The sequence below is a fragment of the Diadema antillarum genome, unplaced genomic scaffold (genome assembly GCF_040938485.1).
Source record: "Diadema antillarum isolate AM-2024a unplaced genomic scaffold, OU_Dant_1.0 scf00000128, whole genome shotgun sequence".
In the NCBI taxonomy this organism is placed as follows: domain Eukaryota; kingdom Metazoa; phylum Echinodermata; class Echinoidea; order Diadematoida; family Diadematidae; genus Diadema; species Diadema antillarum.
This window is the reverse complement of record NW_027271017.1, coordinates 6239388-6263083: the sequence shown is the minus strand read 5'-3', so window position 1 is coordinate 6263083 and position 23696 is coordinate 6239388. Positions and strand designations below refer to the sequence as shown.

Below are 23696 nucleotides of genomic sequence, written 5' to 3'. Positions count from 1 at the left end.
TGCATGAAAGAAAGAGAAAAGGAAAATCAGGAGAGAGAAAAATATGCACCAACTGTTCTGATAACTGTATTGATTTTGGCCCATTTACACTCAAACAGAATATGGCATGTAAAATCAATATGCTCCTGGGCTTCTTAAATCAAAATTTTAATGTTAAAACCTGTGCAATCCCAGTCTCTTCCATGTAAATGTTGAAGTGGACCCACCAGCTGAACTAAATGTCAACATGAATCAGTCCCTATATTAAACACACTCTACACATCCTACACTATATGCAATAAGTCTCTTCCTTTTTTGCTCTTTTTCACTTTTTAGGGGGAACACAATAATGACCAGGCACAATCCGTGAGATTTTTGTTGAGTTTCCTTGGAAAAACAGTATATTTTGACATACAAGAAAAAATGACAGGGTTGACAACGTTTGATTGCAGTAATACCATGACACTAGATCTACCATATACATGTGTATATAATGTCAGCTCTTTTCTCACTTACTGTGTGGCACATGTATGCATTAGCAGTAGTTTAATGCCTAGCCTGCTGGGACAAAAATTGGAATTGATTTTCCAATTTGAACCGTCCATCGTGGCCAGGAATGTCTCTGGACCAACCACTTACAACCAGTTACCAATCTCGCAACAATGCAGGGGTAGAAAATGACCTCGGTGAAAAGGAAAAGGCCTCCTATGGATGCACACAGTACATGGCATACACACGCAATCACACACACACTGACATGGGTAATTAATTGGGAACCGTTGGCTTTTTGCAAAGGCGTCAGTGGCACGCAGTGCCGCTGGCGCAAAACCATGTACACGGATCATCGCAGTGTTTGCCCAGCTGTGAGCATGTTGTGGGAACACATTCATGTTAGCATGTAGATCATCCCCTATTATGGATGCAGTGGGGAGCTTTATATTCTTTAATACTTTCACCCCAACCAGCTTGGCTCACATACATTGTATTGGTGTTTGTTATGTGTTTACTTGCTTTCATATTCTCTTTCTTTTCAGGACTACCCTTCATTTACACAGAATACTGATCACGTCAGGCCTGTTATCCACCCTTTGCTTAATCAAAAGACATACCAATGCATGCCCTAGCTGAGGGATGTTAAATCAAAACTGGTCCACACCATCACAAAGTAGGATATGTTTGCACTGATACAGCATGTGCTGTATTCACTGAAATGAGCAGATACAATACTGATGATGCAAAAGCATATCAGTTACACTACAATGTCACGTTAACAACCGCATCCCCCTTTTTGAACGTCGCATGATTATATTACTACATCAACATACAATGGACAATGCGCTACCATGGCAACCGACTCTATGAAATCACGCTCCGCGCGATCAAGCTCATCATGCATGCATAGACATTGCTAATGTGGCTACGTACAATGTAGGTCGGTTCCAACAGACCTTCACTCGGTTCATTCTGCCGCAACGAGGCAATGATTACCCGCACGGAATGAACGTAGAACGCACATTAACGCGAGTGATCACATCCCTTTTGCAACCAGAACAACTATTTCTCATTGCCTACAGCATACGAAAGAGAATATATTAAAGGGGCAATTTCACGTCAAGAGCATTGTCTTATCAAAATTTTATTTTCCCCATTAAGCAACAAGGAAAAAGTACTTGATCGAAAACAATTATGATGATGTTGCAATCTAATGTATAGACAAAAAAAGTCGGCTTTCAAACACATCTGTGTACAATCCAATCAGAGAGTTGAGATGAGGAGATGGTATGATCACCTTATCTAATTTGCATATACTGTGTGGTTCCATTCAATATTGCTGCTCAGTGAAAACATGTGAATCGTTAAAATTTCACAAGTTTCTCATTTTGTCTCTGATTTCGAGGACATGCCTGTCATTTTCTCTTTTGATTTCACTCATTACAGGCGACTTGAACATGAAGTGGCAAATGAAATTCATCCCATCTAGTCCCCCAAATCACAATTTTGTGGTTTGATGCTAGCTACATCTTTCATTATATATTCTTAGCATTTATTGTTGGTAATATACATCTGTAGGTCTGAATACAACTTCCTTTTAATTTGATCTCCAGTTTGGTCATTCACCATTTTTTTTTTCATTTCAGTTGCAGTATTATCAAATACATTTAAATTGTTAAATTGGCAAAACTTTTTTTTTAACAGATTGCTGTCCACATTTTTCTCTCATACTGCCAGTTGTTTTTGTTTTTGTTTTTTTCTGAATTGCTCAAGTTCAAACCGGTTCCATCTAGTCTTCTCCAGTATTCAATACGCAGTAAAATTCTGAGTGGCCAATTTGATGCAGACAATATGATAGTTTCTGCTGTTAAATTATCTAAAGGCCTAATGGGTAAAAGAGTGATCAATATATAGGCTCACAATGCTAAAAAAAAAAAATAGACACTATACTTCATGCTCCCTGCAGAGATCGAGGGCCTTGGGATGTGGATTTTTTTTTTTCAGTTTTGCCAGACATTTTGTTTACTCTGTAAACTATACGAAGGGGGGAAAAAAAAAAGAGGGAAGGAATTGTTCCCAAAACACCACAGATAGAATTTGTGATGTCACATACTTTGATTAATCAGATTTACTACTACCAAGTTGCCACAGTAATAGGCTGTTGTAAATCAAAAATGTAGTGAACAAACAGGATAGAATGGGAATGAGGTTACATAATAATGATATCTGCAGTATGGCCTATACATCCAATGCTGTCTCTTCAGTGGTGCTTTAATAGTACATGTAGTATTTGAAATGCAGGATCTTGTACACCGTTTGTGAGTTTTCTTCAAACATAATTTCTTATTTATAGTCCCCTACACTTTTTGAGAAAAAGAATCATTCAATGGAAATTTAATCATTCACACAAAATTTAAGAACATTTTTGCCTGGCTATATTTCTGTGCCATAAAATCTGTGTGTAAACACTTTCTTCCGAGAACACACTATTGCTCAGGCGCCAAGACCAAGGATCCCACTTCAGGCAAAGCTTTGGTCTATCATCCCAGAACCAACTCCTGCATTTGAGCAGTCTCAACTCTGTATGCACCACACTGTATTTATTGCACCAATAAAGAATGTATTATGTTCATATTTTTTACTCAAAGCGGACAGATGTATATTTTCTTTTATTTAAAACAAACAAACACACAAACAAATCAATGTTATTTACCACAGATCCATACATGTTGAGCCATTACAATGTAAATTCCCAGTGTATGGTACAATTATTTGTGCAAGAAAGCAGTACTCAGAAAATATTGTGGATGTAGTAATTCATAGCATTCTCCAATTACACATTTTACTCAAATATCCATGGCACGCATTATGTCCATGTGATGGTGGACAGAACCCCTTGCACTCAAGTTTAGTTCATTAAAATCACGGACAGACAAAGCGTCTGGACTGATGAGTCTAGCTCATGCCCGTTCAAGCTTACAAAGAGCCTGGACTGAGGAGGCTACTACCAGCATTGAGCTGAATGCACTGCTAACTATTATCATGGCAGGCCCCCAGACTATGTCTGGAACTATGTCTGGTGATGTAACGTACAGGAAAACGGGAAATCAGCGATATCTTAAGCACCTAGCAAGAAACAAGGTGCCATTAAGGTTGAATACCCCTTAAAGGAATTCCAGATGCACTTAAACTACTTTTCCAATAGTGTACCATACAGCATGATCATTGTCTATATGTTGAGATTCTGGCAAACATGGTGACATATTAGACCTCTTCACCAAAATCTAAACATTTTCTTCTTCTAAGTACGTAACTCTTAGGATGGCACTGTACGCCTACGACAAAAAAAAAAAGAAGGAAATCCTTCATATTGGGAATAACAAACACACAAGTGCAGAGTTAATAATGTACTTAACTAACAAGCAATTTAAGGATGGATGCAACATCACAGAGGAACATCTTCACTGTCCCCAGTTCTCTCGTTGTTGCTTGGACGCACACTGATTCACAGGGGTGTCCCACACACTGCTTCTGATGTCGGCAAACTCCACTCTCATAATTCCGTTTCCTTGCTCCTGTTACTAGTAGCTCTATTGTGATTAGTAGCTTCCAACAGATGCTGCTTTCACACACACACACACACACACACACACACATGTTGGATTTCCCCACAAATGGCATAGAGAGTGCTGACCATCACCTTGGCAACGCAAGAAAATATTCCTCTGCATGATGACGACGGACGCTTGACACATGGCGTTTCATTTTAATGACACATATATTATATTTTCACTTGGTGCACAACATAAAACTGCAGTATGTAGACACTAAGCTAAAAAATTGCTGCTCCCATTCTTTACCATATTGAAGACAAAAAGTAAAAATGAACACACACAGTATTGTGTCACCAAATGTCGCTGCCTTCCATACATCATGGTGCTTGCTTGCTCTGATTTGGGCTTCCTCTCATCAAAGAAAAAGAAAAGAAGAAAACATTGCACTACAGCTCCGCGGTAAGATTCACTCATTATCTCACGCAAGTTCTCCTCATCATCAGGCGACTGCGACAATGCACGCGGTCCGGGTATCGACAGAAGTTGTACCAAATGGCGAGCACGGCGGGGGGAAAACTCTTAGCTAAAAGCTCCGCTCGCTCCAAAAACTGTGGCTCTATCGATCCTGCCAAATACATACATCAATGTCGGACAGGGTTTGGATGTACGCGCACTTACAAAGCACTGCCACATAGAACTTGGGTCACCTGATCCGTGCTGCATGTGTCACCTGATCCTTGCCACACGTGTCACATGATTAGTAAGAAGGCAGGCACGCCCCTCTTCCACAGGAGAATGGGTGCCAGTATCTCCCCCACAGACAGTGAAATATTCCAGAGAGAGAGAATTCCTCCGAGGAGACTCCGACTGGGCTACTCCTACTCGGTGCTATTAAAGACGTCTTGGAAGATAGCTTGAGATACTTCAGAAAAGGCCTCTGTTGAAATGATGAGTTGATGATGATAATCTGTGTAAAATAGGGAAAGAAGGAAGAATTCAAATGTTTTGTATCCTTGGACTTATCAATCATGCTGGTCACCATTATTTGTACGATACAGTAAAATTTGAAATATTTGCATGCTTTTCAAATTTTTTAAATCTAATTTTATAAATTAAAATCTCTATTTTTGTTTTCAATTTTGCTGATTGTTGACATTCTACACCTACACTGAGCAAAACTTTAGCAAAGAAATATTAACATGCCTTATTTTTTTTTCAGTCAGTCCTATAAAAACAAAATTTGCCTTCTTAAAATGTTGCTGACTGTTGACACTCTATACCTACACTGAGCAAAACCAGAACAGATCAACAAATTCAGATTACGAGTCTTAATTGGTCCATACATATACATGGACATTTGATTTCCACGGGCCATGCACAGTAGAATTCAATGCAATTGTTTAATATCATCATGTTCAGCTGGATGAAGAAAACACTGGAAAAATATAAGTTTACAAAAGACAAAATCATGCTTATAGCACATCTTATGATTTCACGAGGAACTTCCTGTATACATTTTGATAGAACTGTCTGTAGCCTATGCAAAAAACAAAACAAAACAAAACAAAACAAAAAACAGCATCTAAATGCACACTAAGATTTGGAATATTATATGCAGTTGTTGCTGACTTTATCAGTAATGCTATATTAACATTTAAGAATGATAATAACAATAATAATAATAACAACATCAATGATCTGGTTTCTGTACAGCACATTTCAGACATCAAGACTTCTTTTGAATACCTGATTGTGAAAGAAGAGTAAAAGTTTGCTGGACAGGTTTGCTTTGACATATGACAAGGAACACAAAGCAGCCATTTAAGTAATGCCCTTGAAGAGTGCCTGTAAAAGGAAATGGACCTCGTCGGTCGACAGGCTTACCTTACTGCACTAGATGCCAGTCACACACACTCCCTTTCCTGCTAGTCATTCGGATGTTCGGGGCACGACCGATTCCTCTCAAACCAACTGTCAATACAGCTGCAAGAAAAGGAAGAATAAACATATTCTACAAGTGTTGGCGACAGGAATATCGAACTATTACCCAATTTAAATGTAACAGCCCCAAACTTGCAAGCCAATTGAAGAAGCCATGTATATATGTATTTAATCATGGATAGCTGATATCATTGACATTTTCATGTTTGATGGAAATGTTGTAACACAAGAAATTTTCGCTTGCATGAAACTTTCAGAAATTTTGTGATGAGCTTTCAAAGAAAGTAACGAAGTTTTGTCTGTACACTACAGAATGCATGAATGCCAATTGAAATTCGCGAAAGTTTAATGCCCTGAAAAAGGCCGTCGGCTCCAATTCGAGAAAGTTTCCACAGCGAATGTTTCTGGTTTTACAAGTATACACTTGGGAGATGAAAACAATGTTGTGGTCTCACCACAGGGTGATGTAAATAAATGAAACTGAAAGTAGTATAGCAGGATCATGTACATGTATGTACTGTACCATCTACATGTATATGACATTGTATACTACAAGAAAGTACTTCCTCATCCAGGATAGCAAAGTCTCCTACCGAACTGCACACTTACAAATGTACTTTCACTAAATTCAGTTCTGTTCTCTGTTTCTATGAAGTTAGAAGTGAACCGTATCTTTGGCATCAAAATAATGAAAGTTGTAGTTAACTTTGCAGGTATCATACCTTTAAAAGGGAAAGGTTTGTAAGCTGCTGCATCATCATCCAGAAACATCTTTTCCATATCTTTTTTGGCACCACCCAATGGGGGAGGGTTATGAGGTAATGACATCACACCCACATCTAATTTGCATACAGTGTACGTGTAGTTGTGAGCAATATCACTGTTACAAATGTTCACATGTGAAAACGTCAAAATGTCAACATTGTACATCTTTTAATACACACAAAAATCTGAATGAAACATCTAGTATTATGCTCTTTCTTTGATTTTGCTCTTATAGGAGTCTACTGGAAGCATGGAATAGGGCTAGCTTCATCTTCAAAACACAGCTTTGGACAATGATACACATTCACTGACAAGCCAGTTCACAGTTCCAATTGTGCATGAGCAGAAAAAAAAGGTAATTTGCATAATCAGGCATGTTGGCTTTTTAAATTCACTGAGATAAACATTCATGATGTAATGATTATACATGTGATCCTTAATAAATGGTGCTTGCTTGCACATCCACCTGACAGCATTCCTGGTATAATGTAGCAAAGATTAAGAGAGAGAAAAAAAATGTTGTCAATGTATCCAGCACAAAACATGGAAATGGATGCCTGCAAAGAGTTAATTGACAGACCACTGGTCTATACACAGGTTCATTCTTCATTTGGTTTTATTATTCCATAAATTGTTGCATCAGGCAAATTTATTCATTATGCCGCTTTGAAAACAAGTGAAGCGCCTAACCAACATGCATCATATTAGAAATCAAAAGGAGGGTGCGCATTGATAGCTATGAAAAAAAGAGTACATGCTGCACACAAATTACTGTAAAACGAGAAATGTTCGCGTGCATTTTAATTTCGCGAATTTCGCAAGCGCCACGATTCGCGAAATTAAAATGCACGCGAAATTTCTTATCTACACTATATGCATTGAACGCAAGAGGCAATTCGCGAAAATTTCTTGCCACGAAAAAGGCCGTCGGCTCCGATTCGCGAAAATATCGTGCCGCGAATATATCATGTTTTACAGTATATGATCTACTAAATGACCTGTCAATGTACTGAATCACATACAACGTACCCCTGTATCAGAGATCAGTCCTGTTCATGTTTTCAGTCACATGTGAGAGGTGAAATTGTGATTTCTCATCATTTACAGGGAATATGATCCACTTTACAAAAATCGATGTGGAAATACATGCCAGAGTATGTTTGATTGTCCCTCCTCCATTTTCATTTGAGGTAACTAATGCAAACTTGTCTCTGTCTAGTAAGTAGATGTGTACTTCATAAAGATAGTGGCTCATAATCCACATCAAACCTTTCCCTCAAATCTAAATTGAATTCAAGAGGGTAGCGGTCGTGTACCCCTTGATGGGTGAGCATTACCTTTTGTGATAAATGCAAAGGCATGGTAGTCTTGCAATGGTATCTCCCTGCAGCATATCTTCTAGGCATATTACGCACTCCCCTGAGTCCATGGTCAGTACGTCTTCTGCAGAGGGTGATGAAAAAAGGAGGAAAAGACAATCATGTTACCATGGCAATGATCATAATTACTCTCACTAATCCAAGCCCCAGAAACCAGATGTCTCTTGTGTACCAGTGTGTATCTCTCTAGTAGAATTTTAACTATTCATTGGTAATATTTCATGAGGTAGAGTACAACATTCTCTTCATAATAGGGAGGTGATTTGGCTCAGTCGGTAGTGCATCTGCCTCCCGATTCAACCGGCATGGGTGCCATTCCCGAGTTCTAGCTGAGCAATGATCTAAGTAATTATACCATCACCTCTAGCAAGAGGTAGAACACTCTGCCCCTGTGATAGGACATAAAATGGGGGTCCTGTATGTGAGAGAGTCACAATTCATGCACATTTGAAAAGATCCCATTTCATTTATCCATTGCAGAGAGCAGGGTGTATAAACTGGTGAAGTGGTCTGCCTCAAATCCAACGGGACCCCATGGAAGACCAGCTAGTGCAGCTAAATATGGGATGTACAATCATCTTCTTGAAGGAAAATGAAACAAACAAACAAACAAACTTTGTTGTTGAAAGCAAGATATTATTCAGAGGGGTGAAGATTCAGGTGTGAGTTTGATCAATTTGTCTCCCTCTCGAGTCCCACTGGTTCCTTTCTTCCGACATGTTTGTTAATTTACACTTCAGCAGTTGCGATCTTATCAAATTTCATTTGTAGAGGGAGACAAATCGAAGAAACTCACTCCTGAAACTTTGTTGTTCCTATATGATTGGAGAATTTTCACAAGTCTCTATTAAACTGCTAAATCTATATTTGATTTTCAAACTGGCGACACTCCAGCCAGGTAGACAGAAAACCCACTGAACTATTTCGATTTTCTCAGAAATTGCAATAGTGAAATCTGGGACAAACTGACTGACAGACAGACAACCCCAAAACATAATGCTGTTCTGGCATCCTTTACAGTGGAGTTATGAAACATTTCACTCAAAAGCCCTTTTTACGCTTGTGTTTCTTAACCCCATACTTTCTCTGACCCAGGACTATCGTTAGTCCCATACCAATTTTTTCAGCTTTTTACACTCGCCAATAAGTCCCGTACTAAGCTCTTGTCTGGGGCTAAGGAGAAAATTGACCTTTTTACACTCAGTATTTCTTAGTCCGGTACTTTCCAAACCACATGCTTATTCATGATTACGCTGTGCACTGTACACGTACACGCATGCATCGGCAGCACTTGATTATCTCATTTCTGATTGGTCAGTGGGGGTCGGACTTCGTCTACGTTGTTTAGCCCCGGATTATTTTTTTCGTTCTGTTTACACTTGTTTGCTTGGCACCGCAATTGCGGTGCTAACCCTGCTATTTTGCAGGGCCAGATAGTACGGGACTATCGGTGGGGCTAGCCCACTTTGGCAAAAACGAGTGTAAACAGAAAGTGGGCTAAGGAAAGTCTGGTACCGACGGTGGGGCTAAGCCCCCCCCCCCCCCCCTTAGCCCTACCGTTGGTACGGGACTAAGCAAAAATTTGCAAAATTGTGTAAAAAGCCCTCTAGCGTAAATACCTCCATTGCACATCGAGGACTGGAGTAAAACCACATATAAACAGAACTGTGCAGGTTTACGTAAAATCATTTTCATTAAATAGTAATATCAAACACAGTCCCATAAGTACACAAATCATACCATATGCATTGATGTTGCACACCCTCACACGACTCACATTTACTTGCACCCAACTGGTCACTGAAATCAAAATTTTTACAGAAATTCACTGCAAAAATATACAATTTATATTCTTTGTATCAAATTGTAATGGGGAATAAAGGATTAATGAATTGATACTGAAATTATAACTTCGTGCAGTTCACATGATCATGCAGTTAATGAATTACTGATTTCCCCAGCCCCCCCCCCCCATAAAAAAATGATAATAATCTTATGACATTTCCATGACATAAATCAATATAAGCTGTGGTCACAAGCTACACATGTGTGTACATGACAACACAATCTTGTGCATTACATGCAAATATACATGTAATTTGTATAAATTCGAAACATCATCGTCATTTTGCAAAAGTGTACATGAACCTGTACCAAAACATTGTTTTGTTTCATTGAAACTCAAACTGTTTCATTGAATCCTCTTCACTCTTCAAACCAAAGTAAACTTGAACATTGAATAGCATTTCCCTTTAATTTCGAGAGCTGATCCTCCCTTCATCTTGAACCCTCCAAGACGGATGGGGCACAATAGAACCTGAACCGCGCCAATCAGAAGTTTGCTTTTGCGTGACACAGCGTTTCCCTTTGACTTCTGTTCCTTGCACTGCTGCCATTAATCTCTTCATGAGGCATTAAAGCCACAAATGGGGCAGTAGCAACAACAACAACAACAAAAAAGCCTTTAATCGCAAGCTGACCTTCCATGACAACAGCCGCCTGGTCATTGTGCATATTGATACTAAAGTGTAGGATCTGTTTTGCCCAGGGCACTAGAATAGACCCTGGACTCCCACACATTTGTATACTTTACTAAATGGCATTTGTTGTATTCTGCCCTATCTTAGTTTTTATATTACTAGAAAACATAATTCAAAACAAACCTCTCCGGATGAAGTATAAAGGAGGAGTTTGCACACGGACAGTCCAAGTCATGACAGGACAGTATTATCATTCAATAAACCTACTGCAATTAACAGAGTTTGACAATAAGATCAACTGCAGCTACATACAGTAGGTATACACAAAGCAAAAAACATGCAAACCTTTAAACAGTTCAGGACCCTTTTATTAATGTAATCAGTCATTACTGTTCCTATGAATGTTACTACTATACCATATCACAATAAAATATCTTTTATATCATCGACATCATTGACAAACTATCATAATGTAATATCATTATTATCATCATTTTCATCACTAGGGTTTACAGAGATACTGACCATCACACTCACGATCAACCTGAGTTGAACAGTGCAGTATGATTACTTCAGCTCAGGGCCCCAAGTGACTGTGCACTACAGCTCCTGTTATTATATAAGTCAGCCAACCTGTTTTTGATGACACATGTTAATTTTTAAGATGAAAAAAACAAACAACTGAAAGCAAATCCCCATTAGGACCATTCACACACTATAATTATTATCTCCGCCAAGGTAGGAGTTTATGTTTTCATTGGCATTGGTTTGTTTGTCCATGTGCAAAATAACTCAAAAAGTTGTGATCAGATTTGGATGAAACTTCATATACGGAAGGTTTAAAAATGACACAAGTAACAGATTGTTAAATTCTGGTAGTGATCCACAAATTTCTATGGATTTTTTATAAAGGATTTTCCATTTTGGCAAGTAGGGTCAATGAACTTGGGAGTTCAAGCTGCACGTATATTGAGGTTTGCATGCGCGCACTAAAGTGTGCACTCTAATTTCTGCTAGGGCTAGGGCGAGGCACCGCACAGCTGAAAGTTGATGATGTAACAAAAGGCTTCTATATTGGGAGAATGGGCTATTTTCAGCATGCATGTATGAGTGGATATCTCTATGGAAGAACAAGATCAGTGGCCTAGTGGTGGAAAAAAAATCTGCTTGGCAGAGGTCTGTGCTCTCAGAGTACTTTTCTAGTTGGTTTTAGGATCACAATGCCAAATCGATTTTACAGCCACCATTCACATATCGGCAAGAAAACAAAAAAAAAACACACAAAAAAAAACACAAAATTAACTTGACCTCATGATACTCCCTTCAGTGCAGTCTACATACCCATTACTGTAGACAATACTGTCTTTGAGATCCTTCGCCCGAGAAGCCCACCAAAAGGATTGCAAATTATATGAATATCCTCTGTCAATTTCTTTTTAAGAACTGGATTTCACTTTGTATTCACAAGTGGTTGCTAGGTTGCACAGGTCTCAAGCAAAGGCTAAAGCTACACTCTTATTTCTGCCGAGTCAAAATTTCAACTCTGAATCCGAGTCAAAAATTTTTCACTCCGATCCATGTAAATTTAACACCAACCGAGTACTTCAGACTCAAATCTGAGTTATCATTTTGGTTATCGGACTTTTTACACCTGCGCAGAGTCACATCAGAAATACCTAGCGCGGTGTACATGACATACGCGCTACAATTGGACAAAACATGTCATGTGTCCTACATGTGACGTAGTACCCCCGCGAAAAAAAAGAAAGCGTCATTTCTCGACGATCCGCCGCGGCCGCGAGATGTCTTGCAACTTTTTGTCTTCAAGATGGACAATTTTGTGTGCACTTTTCTAGAGGAATGCGGAATGGAGGAATACATAGGAGTTTTCATCGGTGAGTACCCGCCTCATTCACAACACTCGTATAAATAATTGCCTGAAACACGGTCTAAACATTCAGTTTTATTCAGGGCAAAATGAACTTTTGACACGGACACATTGACTGGTAATGGCGTAGCTGTACGGTAGCTTGTACCTTTTGTACGTAGCCCTGGGCTATATGCTATACGTTAGAACCAATCTACAATAGATGTGAACCTACCTAGCTACACCTCCACTGTACATGCATAAAATACACATACGATCTTGATTGCTAATTCAAGCTACCGTACGGCTACGCCATTACTAGTCAATGTGTCGTGACGAAAGTTAATTTTGCCCGAAATAAAACTGACTGTTTAGACCACGTTTCAGGCAATCATTTCTATGAATGATGTGAATGAGGTGGGTACTCACCAATGAAAACTCCTATGTATTCCTCCATTCCGCATTCCTCTAGAAAAGTGCACACCAAATCCGAGTCATTACTACACCAAAATGGGTTACTTACAAATTTGTACAATGCGGGAAACGACACCGTATCAGAGTGAAATTGTGATCTTTTGATTCGGAAATCTGTGTCATTTTACTGGAATAGATTGCACCTAACTGACCCCATTCCCGAGTCAAATTTGACACTTTCCGAGTTAATTTGACGCCACAGAAATGACTCGGAAAGTGACTCGGAATCCGAGTGAAATCATTTGACTCGGAAGTCCGAGTAGCTTTCACTCGGAAGAAGTTGACTCCCAGCTGGCGCCATTTCCGAGTCACATTTCACACTTTCCGAGTTATTTTTGACGCCGCAGAAATAAGAGTGTAGTGAAAACTTTTGTAGGTATTGTACTTTTTATATTTAAAAAAATACAGATAACAAGCATAAAATATGACAGAATACTTTCATAGTAGGCATACCACCTACTTCAGAGATATATGAAAATATGATTTTTTTGGTTTGTTTGTTGTTGTTTTCTTTTTTTTTAATGTTGCTCTTTTTGCTGGTTTGTTTGCCATCTTAACAATAGGATGTGTATATCATATCTATTAAAGCAAGAAAGGAGGATCAAGTACTATGAATATCTCTTTCTTACCCTTATCAGAGTAGCTCCTTAAGCCCTCACCATACTGACAAATGTCAGCCACTATCAGGGGCTTATATAGCTTTCATGGGTGGGGGTATCAAGCACATCATGATTATGGCTAATTTGGGAATCAATTTTCAGCTCAATATTTACTCGCTTGTGGAAACCATCGCATGTAATTTAAAAAAATGCTATTGATGATAATAACGCATCCATATGCAGAAAATAAAGAGAGCACAAAATATCAAAACCTACAGCACGTGTGCTTGCCGCATCAGTGTAAGATTACAAATACTGTACATGTAATGCCATGAGAACTGTCAGATAATTGCTGTTTACATAAGACATGGGGATATTGAACTTTGAATCCTAAACAGCTTGCACAAGATCTAGACGAGTGAATTCACTCATGCACGACCCTCTTATATGACGGACATGAATCCATTAAATGCTCTGCAAATACATGGGCAGTCTGTCTATTGTTGTCATGGAAGAAAAGGAAATCAATATCAATATCTATATTACACATTATCACAAAAGTTTGAGATAAAATGATGACTGTCAATTCTGGGCTATCTGTTTTATGAAATTACATTGTAAGGCTTGATTCATATCATATCACATCATATCATATCATATCATATAATACATGATTTGCTCACTTTTCTTGGAAGAGGGTGCCCATCAAGTATCCAAATGCATGCAAATCATTACTATTCTAAAGCATGTGGTAGGGTTGTAGATACATGTAACTGGAATTTTTTACACTACACTTTCACATTTCAGGTAGCAGAGTCACTAACAATGAAATTCTGCAGGTTAGACACCTTTCATACAATGGAAACAGCACACTGATCAGTTTAAAGCAATTGAGCCTACAACAACAGCACCCATCACAAAATCAGACAGCCATCAAGTATTTTCAAAGACTTGACAAACTAGAATCATAATTTCTCAATCATCCATTTGGTAGTAAATGCTTAGGCTCAATTTGACTGCATCATGACTTATCTGTTGTTGATTTCAAATCACTGATAGTTGAGACCTCCAAATTTAATTAATCCATGCATGTGACCTGTTCCAGAGTTCTACTGACCTAGCCTACAGCCTTGGAGCCTTTTCTACTCTTTCATTATTTCCTCAAGACAGATAAATCTATTCAGATGAAGAGGAAGGAAGCAGCTCATGGATAGAATACAGGCCTTTGGACACACGGCTTAGGTAGCTTTCCTGAAGGTCTTAAAGGTATTGTTTACTATTGGGAGCAGTGATCTAAAAAATGTTCGAGTTTATCACATTTGATGCAAAAAAGAAGCCTACGCTTATCATTTTTTTTTCTCTCTTTCTTTTTTTTTTTTTTTGCTGATGACCGATGGGCAAATTCTGCAATTCCATCAGTTGAGGTGAATGACTAAATTATTCAGTAAAGAGTGTCCAGCGAATTAACTTCTCTCCCAGTTTATGACACAAGCACATTGGCAGATGTCAAAAGAACCTAACACTGACACGCTAAGCTTCGACTCCCAAGTCCAGCAATTTCATCACTTGAAGTGACTAACTAAATTATTCAGAAAGAATAGCCAGCCAATTAACCTCTCTAGAGGTTTATGATACACACAGATTTGCAGGTGTGAAAAGGCCCACAGCTTCGGCTCTTGAATCACACATGATGGTCAATGCTAACAACAATGTGAGGGTCTTTGTAGAGAGGCTAGGGGAACACTTGTAGTCTTTACTCAAAACTGGCATTTACTATCTGTTTCATATCAACAAAGGTGGGGAATGGTCACTTTTTATAGAGCTTAGAAGCTGGGGTACAACATAATAATAAAATCAAAGTGTGTCACTGGTTTCCAACAGGTACAGTAATGTACACCATTACTGACATTTGGGAGAGAGAGAAAAATCAACACCTTAGGGAAAGTACTAGGTGGCATACTGTTCTGGATGAATGTATTCATAAATTTATATGTAAATTTTCATACATTGACTTTCAATCACACTGACAGTCAAAGGAGTTGTAGTGGGCCATGGATTCAAATCAAGAGGTCTCTGGTTCAAGTTCACTAACAGCAGCCATTAGGCCCTTAGGCATGGCACCTTTTTCCACACTGCTTAATCCTTGGGGCAGGACTTCAAGCCATTGTAGCTGGCTAATAAGCGTTTAAAATTATAAGTGCTCCGTAGTGGCCACGTAAAATAAAGATTTTTAATAGCATACATTGTAGTTCAACCCAAATGATACCCTGTAGAACAAGTAGTGAGCTGAGTCTGATTGTGATCATTGGGACTCTATCAAAAGCAAGTTAGTATTTTTGACTTTCCTGAAGGATCACTTCATGAGTCTAGACTGCGGTATGATATACATTTAATAACAACAATAAAGACACATTTGTATGATGCTTCTCCCCTGTCCCTTTCTGATCTAAACACTAATACTGTACACACCAAATATTTCACAAGTTTCTATTTCGTGAATTTAAAGACACGCAAAAATATTTACTCTGATCCCGACATCAATGTGACATGCATGCACACATTGCTCTGTTCAGTACTGCACTCAATGGTTGTGAATCTAACCACTGATGTTTGGAAGTCCCGATTCACAAAAATAAATAAATAAATGAATAAAAATAAACTTGCTGAATATATGGCATACATGTACAGCCACAGGGCACTGCCCCCTCCCTACAACATCCCCCCCCCCCCAAATGCTGAAGTAACTATAGAGGCACAATATGGTGTGAGAAGTACTCAGCACCTGAACCTTACCATTATATACAATCCTTGGCTTTGTGAGGCAGGCAAGGAGATGTAGCTCTATATTGTCGGCACCAACAAACTTGGAACACACTGGACACTTGATACCTGCAGACAAGAAAATTAAATCAAAGAACAAAGAAAGAATAAAATCATTCCACCATATAACTGTAAAATGTACATCATTAGCTAGTACTAACTACTTTGTATTATTTATACAATAATAATGCTGTAAACAGAAATAACCCTACCACAACTACTGCTTTATTGTCACCATCATTATTACCATTAATATTATTATCATTAACTTTCGAATTAGTATCATCATTATGAAGATGATGATGGTAATGATGCTTATCATTACATTATAATCAATATCACTAATATTATAATCATCGTTATCATCGTCATAACACCTCTCATAAACAATAGCAAACAGATGCTAGTACGTAATGACATTGTATCATGTGCACATCACCACGCACTGCAAAATACAATATACAGCACACATGTACAATAATTATTTTCACATTGCTCAGGAACTGCTGAAATCATGCTTTCTCTCTAGATAATCTCTTTTCCATTATGCCTGATCTTCTCTTATAAATTCTATTCAAACAACATTTCCAACAATACAGACAGGATGGACTTGCTCTCTGAGACATACACAGTTGACTGCTCAGACAGATCATTTCCCTGTCGCCACTTGCAGCCTGGAAAAAGACGTCCTTATAAATATTCCACTCCGATGCAATCTTTAAACCACTTCCCAACCACTACACAATCATATGGAAAGTAAATTTCTTTACTTGTACAAAATGCACACATTGCATTACGTACAATGTTCAAGAGAAGTTTTTAATACACATATAGCGGTATGAAGGAATGTTCTCAGTGTACACATGGTACAGTGTACCATACACTGTCTGTTATTGTTGAGAAAATGCCGACTCATTCATAAACATTAAAAGTTTGTTGTTGTCATTGTTGTTGTTGATGGATGTTTGTACCACAATGTACACACTTATGTAAGTTACTTCTTTTTGAAGACAAATAAGCCAAGTTTACAGGTGCATTGATACAGCACTGGCTGGCAGTGGGGAAAACAAATCATCCTGAACATGTTGATCAAGACACACAGCTGATCATTGATGGATTGACTGTATTAATGACGAAAGTGTAGACTCAACCAATATGGATTGAAAACCATCTACATGATCTCTAGATTCTCAGCTCAGAAAATCTAAGATGTGCATTTGATAGAATCCTGAACTATACATGTAGCAAGTATTGCAGCAGCCATGGAATGATTCTAATAACCATCGACAGGGACAAGGAAACTGGCTGCATAATGCACAAACAGTATAGCACTGCCTATGATAGAAAGGTGCATGAAGACAAGAACTACATCGCACTACTGTAAGTGTGTCCTTGGGAAGATTTCCTCATTTCTTTTCCATGTACCCCTCTTTACATACTGCTTTAATGAACAATACAGATGTACACGAGGCTATTTGTACGACTGCAGAGATATTATGAGCTTTAATAGTAGCTGCTAATTCCATAACTAGGGCTGAAGTGCAATATAATTGATAATCTTTAACTACAAGTGTAGGTTATCATTCCCCTGGGACCAAGTCTACAGGGTACAAGGGTGTTACCTTGGATTCCTGTTCCATGGTGTACACAAAAACCTGGTTTGCAACGTTTGAGAAGTATAGGCCTACTTTCATCATTCTTCTAGTTCTTTCAAATATTGTGTTTTATTACCATACAAGGAGGAAACAAACAAGCAAAACAAGTGAAAAGGAACATTGTGTTCAGCTGTAGAGGAAGCAAGCATCTGTAGAAGCTGGCCACACACTCTTTGAGGCCGTTCAGACACAATGTCTTGAAAGAAAATATGTACGATAATCGTATGGCAGCATCACACATTGCACACTGTCATGTTTTAACAGTACTCAGTAGCTCATGAATGAGTCTCTCCCTTGTACTGTATGAACTTTGCAATATAGGCTTTGCACGTTGTGCTTATACTTTTAAATACATTCATGTGGTAGTTTGCGAATAAACCTGCTACTTACCGTATATGACAATGTATGATATGTTGAATGAAACAATGCTCAAACCATTGTTTCGATACACTACGTACATGTATAATAAATTGAGTGATATGGGCTAATTTTCTAATTTCTTTTCTGAAAACTCTCACCATAAGATTTCATACATATGAAGTTGGGAGACACTCTTCTTTAACCATGCAAAATTTTGTGATGTTTGCAAAAGGGATATACTACCTTTAAAGGAATAATATAGTTTTGGTTTGGAGGGGGATTCTGATTTTAACTTGTTGTGACATACATGTAATCAGAAACCACTTATGAAATATTATAGAGCATAAAATTCTGAGAGGTGTACTTTTCTATTTGATGAAAATTGGTTTTGAAATGACCCGAGATATCTAAAACAAACTAAAACACTGTGGCCCTAATAAAAGATGGGTCCCACCTTTTATTAGAACCTCTTTCTTTCTGGATATCTCAGCCATTTCATAACCAATTTTCATCAAATAAACTTTGAATTCCTCTTAGAATTATACGCTCTTTTATATTTCGTAAGAGGTTTCTCCTTACCTCAAAAACAAATTATCATCAAAAGAAGGTGGAAACCTGAAGCCTCATCTCAACTGAAACTGTACTATCCCTTTAAGATCACAACAAAAAGATTGAAGGAAAACCATCAAGAGAGTGTCATAAATTCAGAGATGGTGGTGCAGTAGCTGCTCCTGAAATAAAACCCGTCATTTCAGGCGAGGCAAAAGCAAACTCTACACAGGGGGGATACCATTCACATTGCCGCACGATTCTAATTTGATCATTTTGTACAGCAGGCATGCAGACTGGTATTTCACCTCATATACATCAACCAATTAAGCCCGTCCTCATAGCCTCTTCAAGTACCTTGCTCAGGGGCCTGGCATAAGGGTCACTCAGTCCATTGGGTTGAGTCAACAAACTGCATGATGTCCATGTAACAGAGGTACAGTGTATCACAATGAAGATCATTTCAAATGTTAAAGTTTTGCTGTATCAGTATGAACTTTACCCCCTTGCTAAAGTGATGCATATTCAAATCCAACATCTTTCATGAATTTGCCGCACCGCAAATTAATTTTCTTACCGCCTGACGCCATTACATGGACATCACACTTAAATAGCATTGGCAATAAATCTTGTAGTCTGACATTGCAATACCTATTATGCTTGAGCAGTAAAACTTGGTGGGATACCATTTTCGTTCTGAAGTCATTACTGGCAGATATTTGCTTGGTTTTAACTGAATGTCACAAAAGCTGTTCCAATCCTATGGACTGACCCATGGTATTTGAATGGCAATACAATGTAATGTTGCAATTTATTCTAAACCATGCTCAATAGATGACTTTTATGAAAGGAGCATTACACAAGGCAAAAGCCAAGCAATGTCTCGCCCGCATACATTATGTACTATAGGTATTGCAATTTATCATTATAGTATTTTTTAAGTACTTGTAGTAAGTTCAATGACCTTTGACCTATCCAATATTAAAACTTGACCAGTATCTTTAAGTGATGTACCTGTGGTGTGAGTAGCCCAAAAACTGTAGAAAGTTGAGAGCACACAATATATGGCACTTAAATCATGATATGATAAGTTCATTGACGTTTTGACCCTTGACTTTGTCAGACTTCACCTACGCATGCAAACTTGACTGGCATCTTTAGGTACATGTTATGTACTGTACCTGCGGTGTGAATTTGGTGGTCACAACTCAAAGCTGTGGAAAGTTATTGAATGTACACTACAATACTATGTGTACAGTGCTTCTGATGTAAAGTTTACACTGACCATTTGACCTTTGAACTTAAGAGACTCCACCCATACAGTCTATATTCGAACTTGACCTGCATCATTAGGTGATGTACACTGTATCTGTTGTGTGAGTTTGGAGGTCATAGCTCAAATCTGTGGGAAGTTATTCACAAAGTACATGGGAAGTACATCACAATACTATGTGTACAGTGCTTATAATCAGGTAAAGTTCACTGACCACTTGACCTTGTTGGACTTCACCCATATTTGAACTTGACCTGCATCGTTAGGTGATGTACAATTTGTACATGTACCTGTGGTGTGAATTTGGTGGTCATAGCTCAAATCTGTGGAAAGTGATTGAGAGTACACCACAACACTGAGATACAGTGCTTATTAGAAGATGTTCAACTTTTTGACCCTTGACCTTGTCAGACTGCCTGTATTTGAACATGATTAGAATATTTAGGTTACATACCTGTTGTGTGAGTTTGATGGTCATAGCTCAAAGCTGTGGAAAATTTAATAGAGTGTGTACACCAAACTGTTAATGGTGCTGACGACTATGCTGCCGCTGCCGGCAACGATGATAGAAATATACATGTGTATGTCTGGCTTCTGTTACATACAGTAGATGAGACAAAAACAAACAAAAAGAATGGCAGCGTTCAGACCTTTATAGATGAGGGTCTCCTTTAACACAAATACTTTCTTTCAGTTCCGACGTTTTGCTGGTCACACTTTACAATCCTTTACATCTGAACACAAAGGGGTAATAGAAAATTCTTTCTGACGAGCAAAAAATAGATGACACTAATCTGCTTTACAGAAAAAAAGGCAACTTGCTGGTACTCTCTTGAAGTCACGTACATTGTACATACATGTATAATTGATAATAAGCCTATCTATAGCACAAAAATACAGGGTACAATGCACCCTGCGTGGCACGCAGGTGTACATAAATCTTGAAGTCTATGGGTAATGGAAGCTTTTCTTTCCTCGTGCTTCACTTTTTTTTTTTTGCTGGTTTGAAGTAAAAGGATGGATTGCCACAAGAATGAAACATTCACGGCCATGTTAAAGGACAAGTTCACCTTCATAGACATAAGGATTGAGAGAATGCAACAATATTAGTAGAACACATCAGTGAAAGTTTGAGGAAAATTGGACAATCGATGCAAAAGTTATGAATTTTTAAAATTTTTGTGTTGGAACCGCTGGATGAGGAGACTACTACAGCTTGTGAGTCATATGCGTACAACAGTATAAAGAAAATGTAAAGAAAATTCAACATATTTTCATTTTTTTCGCATAATAAAAGAGCACTTGACTTGCCTCTTTCTAAAGGCAGGGGGAATAATATTACCCATAACATTTGTCGGTAACAAGTCGGGGGAATGCGTTCTTTTTTCAAAAGATGAAATTTTGTGAAATTCTCTTTATATTTTCCTTATATTGTTGTACGCATGTGACATCTAAGTTATTCACACACTGCAGTAGTCTTCTCATCCAGCGATTACTGCACAAAAACTTCAAAAAATCATAACTTTTGAACGGATTGTCCGATTTCCCTCAAACTTTCAATGATGTGTTCTACTAATATTGCTACATTCTCTCAATCCTTATGTTTATGAAGGTGAACTTGTCCTTTAAGTTCAGTTCAGCACAATGGACAGCCATTAAAGGACAAGTTCACCTTCATTTATAGTTTCAAGAATACTTTTTGTTCTATGCTGCGATGGATTAGTTGTGTGATCTTGAAACATACCCATGCATTTCTTCAGCATTTCATGCCAAAGGGGACAAACATAAGGATTGAGAGAATGTAGCAATATTAGTAGAACACATCATTGAAAGTTTGAGGAAAATTGGACAATCCGTTCAAAAGTTATGCATTTTTGAAGTTTTTGTGCAGTAACCGCTGGATGAGAAGACTACTGCAGTGTGTGAATAACTTAGATGTCACATGCGTACAACAATATAAGGAAAATATAAAGAGAATTTCACAAAATTTTATCTTTTGAAAAAAGAACGCATTCCCCCGACTTGTTACCGACAAATGTTATGGGTAATATTATTCCCCCTGCCTTTAGAAAGAGGCAAGTCAAGTGCTCTTTTATTATGCGAAAAAAGTGAAAATATGTTGAATTTCTTTACATTTTCTTTATACTGTTGTACGCATATGACTCACAAGCTGTAGTAGTCTCCTCATCCAGCGGTTCCAACACAAAAATTTTAAAAATTCATAACTTTTGCATCGATTGTCCAATTTTCCTCAAACTTGCACTGATGTGTTCTACTAATATTGTTGCATTCTCTCAATCTTTATGTTTATGGAGGTGAACTTGTCCTTTAATCTTGAAGTCTAGGGGTACTGGAAGCTTCTCAATTGTGCTTCACATGTTATACTGGTTTGAAGTAGAAGTACCAGGATGAACTGCCACACGAATAAAACATTCACACATTTGGGGGCAAATTATTTGCTTTATAGGGCCCATTTTTTCCTCTCTCTTCTTTCTTTAAGACACAACAACAACATTCAAGCCAGTTCAGGAAATGGACAGCAAAAAACAAACACACACACACACATTTGAAAATAATATACTTGATCAGATATATTTTTAATTCAGTTTTTATTAGTTCAAAGCCTTTTTGGTATTGACACATTCATATTGCGACTCTTCAGTTTTGTTGTACTTGAGGCTAGCTTTTGACACACTGCAAGATAAATTTGCCTTGCAAAGAAAGCAATAACAATTATACAATAAATCTGAAGTACAGTTGTATGATTAGATGGTCATAAATGTAATGACTATCTAAATGATATTAACTTATTTGTTTTATAAAATGGGTTCAAGAATGTAGCCAATCAGAAGTGCTGAAATGAGTCATGTGTGCGCTCTTGATTTTCTTACTAACATGCAAGGCCGCGCAAAAAGTGTGCAACAAAAAGTCATAACAGCACAGCATGTTATCCTATGGCAGATGACTTTTGCGCGAGCGGCACGAACCCAAAGCCATTGTACTGTCTACGTACCAAAGAGATTTGGTGTAATCTCTTTGATACATACCAGGTACGTGTACTACTGTACGTACGTGCGCGCGCAGCACCACTGCACAAGGTGTGATCGTCTGTAAAGTCGATTGAAGAGTGGCCCAGTTGTATTGAAATATAAAGTCTTATCATCTGATAGACTGATATTATACTAAAGATACTTCTTTGACCCTTTTTATAAACAAAATAATGCACAGGTTTAAGTTTGTGACGTTAGTGGAGATGCAGCGCACTCACACCTGTGCATTATTTGTATAACATTGTTTGAGGATCATGGTCAGATGACTATTATAGCTTTTCATGGCTTTCGAGAATGAAATACTATTTGTGTACATGTATATGGAAAATAACACGAAGCCACATACAAGTACAGTACACTCACTCTTTCCTCAAACTCTTTCCTGAAGGGTGGCCAAAACTTAGGTTTGGGGCACCCTTTAAATTTTTCTTTGTTTGTAAATCATTGCTCATGGTGCAC

The 23696-nt window shown here is 38.1% G+C and overlaps 1 protein-coding gene across 1 annotated transcript in view; it reads right to left on the bottom strand.

Annotated features, from left to right (window-relative positions):
- Positions 1-3747: 3747 nt before the first annotated feature.
- Positions 3748-23696, bottom strand: part of LOC139720439 (uncharacterized) — a 36222-nt gene continuing 16273 nt past the window's right edge. Inside the window, exons 2-5 of the mRNA XM_071631799.1 lie at positions 16324-16419; positions 8069-8174; positions 5910-6008; positions 3748-4992 (exon numbers count right to left, since the gene is read on the bottom strand). Coding sequence (XP_071487900.1) covers positions 5951-6008; positions 8069-8174; positions 16324-16419 — 260 coding nt within the window. The 3' untranslated portion in view covers positions 3748-4992; positions 5910-5950. The remainder of the gene's footprint in view (positions 4993-5909; positions 6009-8068; positions 8175-16323; positions 16420-23696) is intronic.